The 15,927-nt window shown below is 48.1% G+C and overlaps 2 protein-coding genes across 2 annotated transcripts in view; both read right to left on the reverse strand.

Moving 5' to 3' along the window:
* The window catches only part of POC1B (POC1 centriolar protein B), a 99,650-nt gene extending 84,658 nt beyond the window's left edge, over nt 1–14,992 (reverse strand). The window contains exons 1-2 of the mRNA XM_049783727.1: nt 14,973–14,992; nt 14,343–14,427 (exon numbers count right to left, since the gene is read on the reverse strand). Of these exons, the coding sequence (XP_049639684.1) occupies nt 14,343–14,427; nt 14,973–14,987 (100 nt within the window). The 5' untranslated portion in view covers nt 14,988–14,992. The remainder of the gene's footprint in view (nt 1–14,342; nt 14,428–14,972) is intronic.
* GALNT4 (polypeptide N-acetylgalactosaminyltransferase 4) lies at nt 11,973–13,768 on the reverse strand. The gene has a single exon (XM_049783723.1). The coding sequence runs from the start codon at nt 13,766–13,768 to the stop codon at nt 12,032–12,034; it is 1,737 nt and encodes a 578-aa protein (XP_049639680.1). The 3' UTR covers nt 11,973–12,031.
* Nucleotides 14,993–15,927: the final 935 nt, after the last annotated feature.

Here is a 15,927-nt window from a genome sequence, read left to right on the forward strand (position 1 = left end):
TAATTTCTGCCCATTGTGCCCTGAGCATGCCCTTACCTGACCTCCTCTCCTGACTCTTACTCCACTGACCAGGGAATGGGCACCCCCTGTAGATAATCTACCTCTCTGTGAGCCTCATCTTCCTCACTCCAAGTTGCTCCAGATTCCTTCAACTTTGATTCTGCTTAAGGGCCCTCGCTCAAGCCACCACCCACTTGTCCTCTTCCCCATTTCCTTTGCCAGAGCACAGTCTTTTTCAAAGTTCCCATTCTGGGTATTTGTTGAGTCAATAGCAAGCTCAGTCCCCTGCTGTGTACGCAGTGAGGGTGTGGTTGAGGGAAAAAAAAATCACAGTAACAGAACTCCCAAACTCTCTAAGGGGCTTAGCCAAAATTCGAGGTGGGCCAGGCAAACAGCATTACCAAACTGGCAATAAATGCACTTTTAATGGGGACCAGAGAAATGAGTTAGAGCAGGAAGTCGTAAGGACAACTCTGTGTGGGCAGAACACTAACTAGCTTCAGCCCAAGTGTCAGTAAGGCTTTCAGAGAAGCAGGAAGGGCACAAGGTGCCAGTCAAGCAGAAACTTGAGGAGGTGAGGAACCTTTCAGAGCACAGGAGCCTACTTTCTTGGCAATCCCTTTCTGCACTTCTTCCAGCTTGGTCCCAGCAGTGCCTCAACTCTTCTCAGATCACAGTGGAATCCAGCATCCAGAAAGCTCACCTTCCTCACAGCTTACATGCTTAGCCCCTTATATCCAGTCAATGCCCTGACCTGGTTTCCCCAGGGTCCTGTTGGAATATCCAATATATCATTCCCTCATGCCTTACAAATGCACTCAGTATCTTGAACCTCCCTTCCTAACCCCCATCTGCTTTTCTGATACTCTCTGCCAGTGGAAATTGCTAGACACACCCAATAGACTGGAATCACAATAAATTTGGGTTTTTCACACAAACCTTCCAGACTTCTGAGTTTCAGTGTCTCAACCTCTGCTCTCCCTAACCACTATGTAATACTGCCTTTCTACTCCATGTTATACTGTGGTTCTCATAATATCCCACCATCATGCCTTCCTACTACCATTCTTTTTTTAGAGGGGAGGTTGGGGCCATACCTGGTGACACTCAGGGGCTACTCCTAGCTTCTGGCTTGGGGAACCATATGGGATGCCGGGGATTGAACCCAGGTCTTTCCTGGGTCAACCACATACAAGGCAAGTGCCCTACCACTGTGCTATTGCTCCAGCCCCTCTACTACCATTCTTGAAGTTCCTTCTTAGATTGATTTTTTTCATTTCCACCTCACTTCTGGTCTAAAGTTTTTAGAGCTTTTTATTTTAAATATTTTTTATTGTGACCAAAATGAATTACAAATCTTTCTCAGTAATATTTTAGGTACATAGTGACATTGAATCAGGGGCATTTCCACCACCTGTGTCCTCCCTCCACCTCTGTTCCCATCATGCATCTCATATTCTCCTTTGTCCCCTGGGCTGCTAGTATAAGTGGTCCCTCTTGTCTGTTGTCATTGACTTTGGATTTGGTGTTTAAGTCTGATCATTTTTTTTTTTATTTCTACTCAATGTTCATATGATTGTTTGGTCTTGGTAACATCCATTTTTTCCCTCAATTTATGAGGCAGAACAAGATGATTAAAGTTATGTGGTTCTATTTGAAGAAAAAGAAAAAAAAAAGGAAAACAAAACAAGACAAAACAAAACAAAACAAACTAAAACCAGGAGAAGTCCATCTAGAGGTATATAAATATCAATTTAAAAGAAGCAAGGGAAAAAGGAAGAAAAACAACAAAAAGACAAAAAAAAAAAAAAAAAAAAAAAAAAAAAACAGGGGCCGGAGAGGTGGTGCTAGAGGTAAGGCATCTGCCTTGCAAGAGCTAGCCTAGAAAGGACGGCGGTTTGATCTCCCAGCATCCCATATGGCCTCCCAAGCCAGGAGCAATTTTTGAGTACATAGCCAGGAGTAACCCCCTGAGTGTCAAACAGGTGTGGCCCAAAACAAAAAACAAAAAGTTAAAATAAAAAAAAAAAAAAAAAAAACCAGAAACAGAAAGCAGAACAAAAAAAAAAAAAGAAAACAAAAATCAAACAAAATAAACTGAAACCACTGACTACAGAAAAGCACTATAGCAATAAAGACAATAACCACGAGCATGAAATTAAAAAAAAAGAAGAAAAAAATTTGTGCTTTTTTCTTTTTGCATATGCACAGTAAATATTAGGGAGATTAGAAAAGGAATTCCCTTAGCCTCAGAGTCCACCCTTGAAGCATACTGCCATTTTTTTTCTTTTAGATCTTTTATAACTGTTATGAACCTTGTGTTCTTCCCAGGTAGGCTCATCCATTCCCATGTCTTTAAATACTACCAGGAGGCCAATAACTGCTGCATTCTATTTTCTTTTCTTTTGCTTTTTGGGACACACCCAGCAATGCTCAGGGGTTACTTCCTGGTTTTGTGCCCAGGTATCACTCTTGGTAGGTAGGGAACCCTATGAGATGCTGGAGCCCAAATCCAGGTGAGCAACATTCAAGGTGAGTGACCTCCACTCTGTATTACTGCTCCAGCCCCCATTGCAATTCTTTCCTCACACCATTTCTTTCCTCCTAGTTGTGTGTACCTCTGAGTATTTACAAAACAAAGAATAGCATCTGTCACACAGCAGCATTTCCAAAATCACAGGATAAAGTCAAGTAACTTGAGGACCTTGCTTTCCTCTCTTTGTACAAGGTTAGAGAGAAAGGCAGATCCATGTTAGTGGGATAGCCAAGGATGTAGCAGGCATCTGGGCAAACTGGGTACCAGATCATTGGTCATGTAGAAGGGTTTCTCGAGTCTCCAGTTCTACACTGTACAACTAAATATACAGCTACAGGACTTTTTTTTTTTTTTATAACTGATATTCCCTAAAATTTCAGGGAAATTAAGTATCCACTAATTTCCACTGTAGCCAAGTACTAAATCAAAAGATTCACGGATCAATTTTAATTTTCTTCATTTTGCTGAATTAAATAGTTCAAATATTGATAACAAACAGCTGGCTGTGTAAAATCTAGTTTCCTCATAGAAACCTTTTCTAGGACACTTGAAATTCTTCAGTCTATTTAGCCCATGAATTTTTGGGGGGAGGGGAGGCAGGTGGGCCATCACAATCAAGGGGAAAAAAGACAATGTTTCTTGATTATTTTTTGTTATTGTTTTGTTTCCTTAAGATGATATTAGTTAATCGTTTTAGGGAACACTTTCTTTTTATCCCTCTTCAAAATGCATCATAACATATCCTCCACTCTCACCCATTGGGGTCTCTCCACCATTCTTTCCTCTCCTCCTATCCCACTGAGACCCTCAGTTCCGTGGCCAGAGTCCGAGAGGTTGATTTTGAATGTGGTAGCCTGTGCTGCCTTGCTTTATTTCTTTAGAGATCACAACAAATGCGATCATTAGAAATTTGTCTTTTTCTTCTTTTTGCTTTGGAGCCACAATTGGGACTTCTTAAAGCTCACTTCTGGCTCAATGTTCAGAAGACCACATGGGGTGCTTTTGGCAGTGCTCCTGGCCGTGCATGGAAGATCAGATGGGGTGCCAGGGATTGAACCAGAGTTGAATGCAGACAGGCAAGTGACTTACTTATTTCACTTACTATCCTTGGGTCCTCTTATTTCACGTAGCATAAACCCCCACCCCTAGTTCACCTATGCTGTCAGAAATAACAAGTTTTTTGGGAGAGGGCACACTTTGTGCTGCTCAGAGTTTACTTCTGGTAGAGCTCGGGGGCACCATATGGGATTGAACTAAGACTGACCAGGGATTGAACTAAGATCTTTTGCATGCAAGGCAAGTACCTAACCACTGTACTAACTCTTCAGCCCCAAGATTTATTTTTTCCTTAGAGCAAAGGAGAATTCCACTGTAGATATAGCCACGTTTGTTTGTTTTGGTTTTTGGGTCACACCTGGCAGGGGTTACTCCTGGCTCTACGCTCAGAAATCACCCCTGGCAGGCACAGGGGACCATATGGAATGCCGGGATTCGAACCAACGTCCTGCATGCAAGGCAAACGCCTTACCTCCATGCTATCTCTCTGGCCAGTTTTTTTTTTTAATTAATTGTGGTAAAACTCACACACCCTTAAGTCAACCTTTTGAAGTGTATCATTTAGTGCTTTGCCCAAACTTGTACCACCAATTTCAGAGAATCCCTACAAAAACCTCCCTTAGTCCGCAACTCAAGTTCATCCTCAAAGGTGACCGTCCCCCATTCCTCTGGCCCCTGGCAGCCGCTCAGCTATGTGGCTAAGTCAGTAAGTTACTATGGACTTCCCAGGCTAGTTTTCTATTTATGAAATAGAAACATGGAGGCAGAAAATAACTCTTCACAGGGTGACAATTACTGATGGACAATAAGATCAGACACATGTATACAGTCTTTTTAAATTGCATGAAACAAGTTTAAAATTATGCTTGGTGTAAGGTAGCCCAAATAGCACAGCATATAAAACATACAAAGAAGTCTTCAGGATAGTGATTTTCAGGCTATGTGCAGGGCTAGGAAGAGTCAGGAGGTATAGAATATCAGGCAGGAATCATGATCGTGGAAGAAAGGGCCAGAAATGGGTGTAAGAAGTAGAGTAGGTGAGGTTCTTGGCTGCATTTAACTTCAGCACCAAATGACTCCACATACTACCTGGAGTGGTCCCACCCTGAACCTTTAGCTAATCGTTGGCCAAATACAAAAATACAAAAAGAGACAAAAGAGAGCAAAGGCTAGTGATGGAGACAGTAGGCTGAAAGAATGGGAGGCTGCCTTGGTCAGTTCTCAGTCCAGTGTGTTAACCTGGGTTAGCAGGGAACATTGTCCAAGAGAGACCACCTGCTAAGTGACAAAACATTTCTTTTCTTTTCTTTTTTTTTTTTTTTGTTTGGTTTTTGGGCCACACCCGGCGGTGCTCAGGGGTTACTCCTGGCTGACTGCTCAGAAATAGCTCCTGGCAGGCACGGGGGACCATGTGGGACACCGGGATTCGAACCAACCACCTTTGGTCGGCTGCTTGCAAGGCAAACACCACTGTGCTATCTCTCCGGGCCCGACAAAACATTTCTATGTAAACTCAAAACTGGAGAAGTCAGATCAACTATTTCCTTAGACTACCATGCTTTGTAAATGGAAGTTAGACACAAACAGATATTGAGGAAAAACTCAAACGTCAACAAAAATAAATAAGGATTTTCTTCATTAAAACAAGATTTAAAAAACTGGAGTCTTTCTGGGCTGGATACAGTACAGCAGGTAGGGCACCTCTTTGCACATGACTGACTCGGGCTTCATCCCTGGCACACCATTTGGTCCCTGGTTCCCCACCAGGAGTGAGTATAGAGCTGGGAGTAAGCCCTGAGGAGACCAGGTATGTCCCCAATCCAACCCCCTACCACTAATAAACAAACAAACAAAACAAAACAAAAAAAAACCCTTAAAAAAAACATAGCCAGAAAGTTGGTCCATAGAACTGTGGATCCCTGTGGTGTAGGGAGTGATATAGGGAAGCAGGCACTCCCATTGGGAGGTGTGGTGTTGGAAGAGATCCCTGGGGTACAGGGAGTGGGTACAGAAAGCAGGCACTCCGGCTGGGTGTGGTATTGGAATGAGGCACATGAAACTTTCATTAATAATATTAGAAATTATGGAACCGAGCCGGAGCAGTGGTGCAGTAGTAGGGTATTTGCTTTACACACAGCTGATCTAGTGCAGATCTGGGTTGATCCCCTGGCATCCCATATGTTCCCCTAATCTAGAAGTGATTTCTGAGTGCACTGCCAGGATTAACCCCTGAGCATCACCGGGTGTGGCTCAAAAACAAACAAACAAACAAAAAATCACGGAGCTTCAATAAAACTGGGAGAAAAAAAAGTGGGACATTTAACTTAACCTTCCATTACTCTAGAACTGCATATTCTCCCTTCAATATGATGTCAGTCTTTGTCCCATAAGTTCTGGAACTCTGTTGTTTGGCATATACATGTACATTATTGCTGTGTTTTTTCCCTTTTTTGGGAGGTGCAGTCACACCCGGCAGCGCTCGGGTTACTCCTGGCTCTATGCTCAGAAAACTTTTGGCAGGCTTGGGGGACCATATGGGATGCTGGGATTCACCCATCCTTCTACATACAAGGCAAACGCCCTACCTCCATTCTATCTCTCAGGCCCCTTTGCTGTGTTTTTCTTGATGTGTCAAGCCCTTTCAATATACAATGCCTTTCTTTGTTTTTTTGCTTAAAGATGATGCTGGTAGGCACGAATGATAACATCACTTTAGAATATTTGCCAATAAATAATGTCTTACAAAATAATATACAAACTCTGACTTGCTTCCAATGTCTCAACATTTAAATAAGTAAAGAAATTATAGCCTTATCTTCTGCTACCATCAGTGGGTGTACATAGGAACAGGGATCCCATAGATGAAAATCATCAGAATCCATTTGTAAAAATAAGTAGAAATTTTATTTCACAAGTTTTAATCAATATAGGAAACACCATTAATGACAACAGAAAGAATGGAAACCACTCATGACATAATAGGAAAAAATTCATTGCTGGAAGATTCTCTGCACTCTTTGTGCTCACTTGAAAATATTATCAAAATAGCAAACCAAAAGAACAAGTCAAAGCAAAGAACTGTGTTATTTAAAACTGAAACCCTAACCAAAACTAAGACCAAAATCTTGTCCTCAACCTGAAAAGGCTTGATTTGCCCATGAATTTTTCAGAATACTCAGAATGCTACTATTGGATAAGTAAACACATTTTCTTGGGACCGACAAGTGCTTGTGAGTTGTAAAGTTGAGAGCTACAGTCAGTTGTCAAGCCTGTCATTTAAAAAGTATTTAGATAGCCAAACATTCACAGAATTGGTAGTTAATAGCATTAGCAATGTTGAAATCTGCCTACCAAATAACTTGAGTATTACTTTTTGTTACGCATGTAAGTTAACTCATAAGGTTAAGTCTTGTCAATAGTAAAAGAGGGCATTGTTTACCAAAATATTAGGGCTGGGGAATCCAATTGTATTTCATTGGTACATTTACACTGTGGTTTAAAAATGAAAAATTCCTAAATATCAGCAGGTTCAGAGCATAGCAGGTAGGGTGTTTATTTCACACGCAGAGGACTTGAGTACAATCCCCAGCAACCCATATGGTCCTGAGGCTGCCAGGAATAATTTCTGAGTATAGAGCCAGGAATAACCCCTGAGCATTGCCAGGTGTGGCCCAAAATCCAAAAACATAACAAAAAATCCAACCTTTAAATGTCTCCATATAAAAATATGAAAACTTCCTTGTGTTATCTAAGCTGCTGTGAATAACGAACCACCTGTTTAAGAAAAAAAAAGTCACACAGTATCACTCATTATAATTTATGTAAAAGGTAAATCAACAATTAGGTACTTCCCTATTACACATATCCTTTTCCTATTGGCTGGTGTGTTAAGACAGTAGAATAATAATTCCAGAAAGTACTTCCTACACATCTCCATTTTAGCCCTCCCATTGGATGGAAGAGAAAAGAGTAACTTTTTATATTTTTTTTTAAAGGCAAACATGAGCAAAGGCAGAGATATGTTTAAAAGAATATCTGCTGGCAATAAACCCTCTTGAAAAATTCAAGGCTTTGCTATCCCTTTCCAAGTGTCCCCCAGGAAAATTGCATATATAGAGTACAGAATCTGGATAATTCCTTTGTAAACTATAAGGTCGGTAGAGTACTGAAAGAAACTACACATTTTTGTAGTTCTAAGAAAGAAAAAAGGAAACAAAATGATCAAGATACAGAATCATTTTACTTTTAAAATGGCTATTCTAAAATATTTCTATAAATTCACATTTTGCAAAGTTCCTAGCTTCTCAAATCTCAAGACACTAAAACCAACTTTATTTAGGAGAACTGTGACTAATTCTTTACAGAGAGTGAACTCTCCTAAATCCTGAACCTGACTGGACTTGCTGAGATTAAGATCTAAATTCAGCTTGTAAATTTTTCATATAAGATAGGAGGTAAGCCAGCCGAACCATCTTTTAGAAATATTTTTACTTTTCAAACAACTTATTCTGGCAAATATTTGGATGTAAATCTTAGCCCCAAAGATGATTTTTCGAGGGGCCGGAGCAGTAATACAACAGGTAGGACATTTGCCTTGTACACAACTGACCCGGGTTGGATCCCTGGCATCCCATATAGTCCCTGAGCCTGCCAGGAATAATTTCTGAGCACAGAGCCAGGAGTAACCAGAGTGCTGCTGGATGTGACACCCCCTTAAAAGATGACTTTTTTTGAGTATGAAAGATAAACAATAATAAAACAAGACTGGTACAACAAATGTGCAAATCCACTGATTAAACCCAGGCTACAATTTCTTATCCAATCCAACATAAACCCTGTCACTTAAACTCAGGCTCACCTAACTCTTTTTATTTTGTGGGGCCACCCCAACAGTAGTTAGGAATCACTCCTGGCTCAGAAGTCTGAGAACTGAACCCAGGCCAGCTGTATACAAGGCCAATGCCTTCCCTGATGTTCAATCGTTCCAGCCTCATTTCAGGGTTTTTTTTTTTTTTTTTTTTTTTTGGTTTTTGAGTCACACCCAGCAGCACTCAGGGGTACTCCTGACTCTACACTCAGAAATCACTCATGGCAGGCTCGGGGGACCATATGGGATGCCGGGATTCGAACCACCGTCCTTCTGCATGCAAGGCAAATGCCTTTCCTCCATACTATCTCTCCGGTCCCCTCACTTCATTTTTTAAAGCCACTTCTCTCTCCCAGCTTCACAAATGGATGAGATCCAGTCAACAGTGACTCCTGTTAGTAGTGAGGAGTTAGTACCCACCAGTTCTAACCTTGATACTGCACATTGCATGATTTTGTGCTGAGAGCTGCAAAGCATCCCACTGCATCAACACCACAACTTCTGGATCCATGTATCTGCAGCTGGGCATTTGGGCTGTTTCCATCTCTTGGCTCATATGCTAAGTGCAAGGTGAACATAGGTGTGTGCCTATGCCCTTTTGTATGAACGTTCAAGTGCTTATTTATTGTGGCCATCTCTGTCTCATAAGATATGCTTAAACATTTTTAAGAGCACAAATATTTTCAAATAAAACAAAAACATCCAATTAAATAAGGCTTATAAGAAAGTGAGGAGAGCTGGGTAAGCGACAGCCCAGGGACTATATCTGCAGAGTTAGCATCATGGGATAATCACATTCTAAACCAGCAGTTTACAAAGAGCACCCCAAGGCCCAAGTAGAGGCATTTGATTATGTAACTTGACCAAGGTCACGGCCTCAACTGAACCTTTCAGGAAGTTGCTAGAAGTTAAAAACCAAAGAGAGAGCAGCTTTCACCACTGTCAAGACAGTCTGAGAAGCTGCTTTCCAATATGCTTAGAGAATCCCAGTCATATCCTGTACAGTGGGGAGAGCGTTTCTCTTGCACGCAGCTAACCCGAATTCGATCTCTGGAATCCCACATGGTCCCCCAAGCTTGCATGAAGTCATTCATGAGCACAAAACCAGGAGTAACCTCTAACACCACCAGGTGTGGCCCCCACAAAATACCAAAAATGTGCTTATCAGCAAGAACTCCCAAGCACCAACAATTGCTAAGAAATGAGCTGCTGCTTCTGTAAGACTACATCCCCTTTCCAATTCACTCCTAGTAAAGCAGTTGGGTCTAACTTCAGCATCTTTACCTGAAGGGACTAACAAAGGCAACCATGGTCCACTGGTTCTCCAAATAATACCCTCTCCAGTGCAAACACAATATAAGGAAAGACAAGCAAGAAATGCCCTAAGCATACAAACAAGTTCACAGAGAGGGCAGGCTACAAAATCAGAGTAATATGAGGTATCAATGAAGATTAAGCCCAATAGCTCAGGATTTCCCAATCTTGAATGTCAACGACTGTCCATTTTACTCAGATGCGGGGATATATTTGTTCTGAGATGTCTGCCTATTTTCAGTCAAAAGAAAAAACCTGCCAAATTCACATTAGAAAAATGTGCCCATTTCTCCTTAAAATCAAGTGTCCTTTCTCCTAAGATCAACTGTATTTAAATTTCATTTGACTGGAAAAAACTAAAATTCTTAAAAAAAAAAAAAAAAAAAAAAAAAGAGCAAACCCTAAAATACCCTGTACTGGAAAAAAAGTCAAATTCCATATACAATTTAAATAATTATAGACCAAACCACACAGTGATTATTGTTTTAGAAGGGGGACTAGGTCTGTGGAGTCAGGTGTTGGCACAAGGGTGAGTGGCACATGATTTAGAGGTACTCAATCCCAGCTGGATCCCAGCTCAACAGTCACCCTGGCTGGGGTAGCACAGCAGTAAGCTGTTTACCTTGCACGCAGCTGACCCAGGACGGATGTGGGTTCGATCCCAATCATCCCATTTGGTCCCGAGACAGGAGCGATTTCAGAGCACAGAGCCAGGAGTAACCCCTGAGAGCTGCTGGGTGTGGCCCCCGAACTGCCTTGCCCACTCTGTCCCCACCACAGCACCGTTGGGTGCAACCTAGCAGAGTCCTGCATACCTCTAGGGTGGCTCTGGAGGCCACCAGCACTGTTGGCTCCTTTACTGAACCATCCATCACAAGGAATTAGCCCCCTGGTTCCTTGGTCACCTTGCGCCCCACCCCACCCTACACTGTCAGGTGCCCCAAGAGATGGTTCTCAGGGCTAGAACACAGGTTTGAATTTATACCAGGCACAGCAGTTTTCCCCCAGCACTGTTGGGTCCAATCACCCTCCCTAACCTATCCTTGCACTTTGTTTTTTTTTTTTGGTTTATTCGGCCACACCAGTTTGATGCTCAGGGGTTACTCCTGGCTAAACGCTCAGAAACTGCCCCTGGCTTGGGAGGGGCCATATGGGGTGCCAGGGGATCAAACCGGGTCCTTCCTTGGCTAGCACTTGGGCCCGCACTTTTTTTTTTTTTGGAGCCACACCCAGTGACACTCAGGGGTTACTCCTGGCTCTGTGCTCAGAAATCGCTCCAGGCTTAGGGGACAATATGGGACACTGGGATACATACCGAGACCCATCCTGGATCAGCAACATGCAAGGCAAACGCCCTACCGCTGTGCTATCACTTTGGCCCATATCCCTGCACACTTTTTTTGAAAGCGTGAACAGTCTTTATTAGCAGGTTAAGTTAAAAGGCGCAAATTCAGAGGGCTAGAAAAGGAGGTGGGCATGAGCCCCAAGTGAGAGCAAGCTTCACAGCTTCACTGACAGTAGGGCAGGCCTTGTGACTTATGGTGCCACTTTGAGTCCAGCAAAGTCCCAGGACAAATTTCTATTTTTTCTTACTGTTGTTATTCTGTGCCATACCAGGCAGAACTCAGGGGTTACTCCTGCCTCTGTGCTCAGGAATCACTCCTGGAAGTGCTTCGGGAAATCAAACTCCAGTTGACTACATGCAAGGCAAGTGCCTGGACCCCTTTACTATCATTCTGCCCCATTTAAGGACCAGGAGGTGCATGCGCTGTGACCGGACTGCCACTGTATACCTAGACAGAGATATGGGTGGTAGGGTTTTGGAGTAAATCTATCACTCTCTGCACTGGGTAGAAACACCCAAAAGAAAAAAAAGGGGGGGGGGCAAAAACTGTGCAGGAAACTCACCAACAACCACTAATCATTCATCCCACACCTCGGGCTGCTTTAGAAATTCTTTAGAAAGAAGAACCTGGCACTTAAGTGTATTCACAGTGTAACTTCTTTAAAAGGAAAAACATCAACCCAACTTCTAACTAAGGCACATAGCTGTGACCAACTGCAGGGGGTGCGTACCCAGAATCAGTGGTTCGAAGCCTAGAGGTCCCACAAACTCCCCTGAGCTCCTGCCAACGGCCCCTGGATAAGTAATTTCAAATCCAACACTGTTCCCGTGATTCCACATTGGTTCTCTCTGACAGCTCTAGGGCTATCCGGCTGCAGATACCCCAGTGTACGTAGAGAGGCAGGTCGCGCCACTATTTCTCAAACTTCCACATCTGGTTCCGATCCCCGGCACCGCATGCTTGCAGCTGCACATCAGGGTGGCCCTGCGGGGTCCGAAAGGCGCTCAGGCACAACCCAGAGCGCGGGTGGAAGATGGTGCCATCGGCCCTAAAGTGCCAGACCATGGGCTCGGGGACCGGGGCATTATCCTGGGGACAGTTCTGCATCCCCACTACCTTGAGGCCATCGCGGGCCTCAGCACACAGCTCGGTTACGGCATTGAAACGGATCTCCTGTTTGGATGTGTACTCGAAGAACTGGTTGCCGCCCTGGCCGTGGCACCCGAAGAGCGAGAGGTTGGCCCCGGTGGGCTGGTGGCTGGGCGCGTTGTAGTCCAAGCACTCGGAGGCGATGCCCAGGCTGCGCAGGGCCCCGTGCCAGCCGGGCCGGTCCTCGGGCACGTGCAGCTCGGAGAAGATGTGGCTCAGGTACCACTGGAAGCTGCGGCAGCCGAGCGCACGACGCAGCTCCCGGCGCTGCGAGATGTCCCCAAAAGGTTCGCGGCGGGCCGGAGGGTTGCGGTTGTAGAAATGTTCCTTGTAGTCGTCCATCCACACCTCGGCGGCACGCGCCGTGTTCTGTAAAAAGTGGGGGCGCGCGTAGGGGGCGCGGCGGGGGAACACATGCCCCACGTGTGAGCAGGGGTGGATCTCCAGGCGGCCGCCACACTGCCACACGCGGAACGACAGCTCCAGGTTCTCGCCGCCCCACACCTCCATGCCCGTGTCGTAGGTGCCCAGGTGATGGAAGTATTGCTTACTGACGGCGAACAGGCCTCCAGCCATGGTAGGCGAACGGATGGGTTCGGTGCGAGCTTTGCGCCGCAGCTGCTCGCGTCGGGGCACCGGGCGCCACTGGAAGGTCAGGCGCCAGTCGAAGCCCCCGATCATGGGCTCGCCCGTCTGCATGTAGTACTCGAAGGTGTTCCAGTCGATGGTGTCGATCACCGGGCACACCACGGCCGTGGGGTCTTCGGCGATGCGCTGCAGCAGAGGCTCCAGCCAGCCCGAGCTGCACTCGCAGTGGCAGTCCAGGAAGGTGAGCACCTCGCCGGTGGCATAGGTGGCGCCCAGCAGGCGCGCGCGGACCAGCCCTTCGCGCTTCTTGGTGCGGATCAGGCGCACCCGTTGCAGGCCACTCACGTAGGCTTCCAGGCGGGCCTGGAGGTAGGGGCGATCGCTGAGGTCGTCCACCAGGATGACCTCCCGGAGCAGGACGGCGGGCGCCGTCTCCAGCACGCTGTGGATGGTGCGCAGCAGCGTGGACCAGGCCTCGTTGTAGAAGGCGATGATCACCGAGGTGGTGGGCAGCCGTGCGTACTGGAAGGTCTGCGCGCGGCACTCGGGCATTCGCCGGTCCTCAATGTGGCGGTGCAGAGAGATGCGGTCGCTCAGGTAGATGTTGATGGCGTAGCGCTCCAGCAGTGCCTCCTTCTGCTTCTCTTCCTCGGGGCCCAGCTCCAGCTTGCTGGCTCGCCCCCACTCGCCCAGAGCGCCCGGATCGGCCGGGGGCTTCTCATAGAGTGGGCGGGACGGGTCCCAGGCCGGGCTGCCCGGCTCGGCGCGCGCTCGCAGCCTGCGCCCCCCGAGGTGCGCCCCCGAAGAGGCGGCCCGCAAGGTGGAGATGGACAGGTCCAGCAGTAAGTAAGCCGCCGTGCACAGTGCCAGGAGCAGGCAGCTCCTGCCGGCCCAGGTCCACCTCAAGGCCATGCGGAGGAGCCTACGGGCGCGGGCCGCCTGAGCCGCCCGAGCCGCGGAGCTCAAGTTCCCCCTTGGAGTGAAGCAGCGAGTGCACACGGCTGTGCCAGACGCTTTCTTGATTCCTGCGGGGCGCTTGTCGTCAAGGGGTCGGGGCACCCCCAGTGAAACCGCCCGGAGGTCCCGGCCTCCAGCCCCGCTGCAGCTTGGAGCTCAGTAGCTCCAGCTCCGCGCGCACAACTTTTCTCCAACTCTGGGGCCGGCCGACACCACACCCGGCCCCGGAGAGAGAGCAAAGCCCGCCCCCGGCCTCTCGCGCCCCCTGTTGGACCGGGCCGGGCTCCGCGGTCTCGCAGACAGCCCAGAGCTCTCCAAGCTCCAGCCACTACAGGTTCCCCACTGGAGGCCACCGGCATCCAGCCTCCAGCCTCGGGCCGCTCTCCAGCCCCAATCCCAGCCCCAGCTCGCTCCACCGGCTCCCCCAAATCACGCAGATGCTGCCGTCCCCAGGTCCGAACCCCGATCGTCACATTCCCCAACCCCAACCCTAGCTCCAGCCACTGGCGTGCCCACCTCGGGAACTCACCGAGCTGCCGGCCGTTGGGGCTGAAGCCCACCGAGGTGATCGCGGCTTTGTGGCCCTTGAAATAACGCTCCAGAACGGGGTCCTCCTGCGGGCCAAGGTGTCAAGTCTGGAGAGCGGGTGCGGGGACCCCCCGAGAGAGGGAGGGAAGAAGGGAGGGAACTACGGCGCTGGGATTAACGGAGCGCGCGCAGCGATCAGCTCCATTCCAGCCGCTGGGATCCTTCTCCCCACCACCACGCGCGCCCCGGGGTGCCCAGAGATTGGTGGAGTGGGGAATCCCCGCAACCTGACTTAGGAACTTTGCTTTTTTTTTTTTTTTTTCCAAGGCATTCAGAGGATTCTGACGCAAGCGCTCCAAGGGCACCCTGCGAGAATTCTAGGGACCATGGAGAGGGCCAAGGACGGGCGGGATGGGGGTTTGGCGCTGGCCCGGCTTTGCCCGGGGCTGCTCGGCCGCGCAGGGCCAAGGGCGCAGGATGCAGGAGGGCGCCCCGGGGCGGTGGGGAAGGGGGTGTAGTCTCCGCGCACGGCGGCGGGCACCTGCCTGCCTGCACCCGAGCCAGTGGCTGCAACTGGGTCCCGCCGCGGGTGCACGGCGGCTCTACCCGGTGTCCCCCAGCCCGTCCTTACCGGGGAGACGGCCATACGGGGCGCGGGCGGCCCGGGTCTCCCGCCGGCGGGGGAACCGGGGGGAAGATGGGGGACCGTGCGGCGCGCGGAACGGAGAGCGCACGGCCGCGACGCCCCCCGGTCACTACAACAACAGCGGCCCGGACCCACCCGCGCTGCAGACGCGGCCAGTCGAGCCCCGAGACGCTGCGTAGCCTGACTCGACGGTGCGCGGCCGAAGGCGGCTGGTTGTGGCCGACTCCCGCGGCCCCGTTCCCAGCGCACTCGTGCACACCGCGGCGCCGCTCCGAGATGCAAAGTGGGAACCCTGGGGTGTGTGCGTGTGAGTGTGTTGTGTGTCCGGGCCGGGAGATTCTGGGCTCGATGCGATCTGAGTTCGATTCCCCCTTAAAGGAACCAGCGCCCGCCCGCGGAAAGCGCGCGCAAAGGAACGAACTCTGTCCTGGGAGGGCGGTTGTCAACTGAGCCCTTCACTGGCTTGGTCACAGTGTAGACGCTGGGATTAATGGATGGATGGACGGACAGAAATCACTTAACCATTACCTGTTGTGCTTCTTCTTTTTTTTTTTTTTTCACTGCCTCTTTTTTTGTTTTGTTTTGGGTCACACCCGGCAGCGTTCAGGGGGTACTCCTAACTCTACGCTCTGAAATCGCTCCTGGCAGACTCGGGGGACCATATGGGATGCCGAGATTTGAACCACCGACCTTCTGCATGGAAGGCAAACACCTTACTTCCAGGCTATTTCTCCGCCCCCCCCCCACTGCCTCTTTGATTATTAGATCTTTATTCAACGTTTAGCTGTCCCAAATGATCCGCCTTTTATAGAACAAATTTGGCTTTATGCAGTAGGCTTCTTTTTTTCTGTATTAGATTTCTTCCCCGCAGGCTTCTTTTCAGCTGGTTTCTTGGTAGATGCAGCCTTTTTCCCTACAGGAGGCTTCTTTTTGTTTGTTT

The sequence above is a fragment of the Suncus etruscus genome, chromosome 11 (genome assembly GCF_024139225.1).
Source record: "Suncus etruscus isolate mSunEtr1 chromosome 11, mSunEtr1.pri.cur, whole genome shotgun sequence".
Classification (NCBI taxonomy): Eukaryota; Metazoa; Chordata; class Mammalia; order Eulipotyphla; family Soricidae; genus Suncus; species Suncus etruscus.

Excerpts from the sequence above, each read along its gene's own strand:
- GALNT4 (XM_049783723.1), bottom strand. The coding sequence starts at position 13,768 with ATGGCCTTGAGGTGGACCTGGGCCGGCAGGAGCTGCCTGCTCCTGGCA.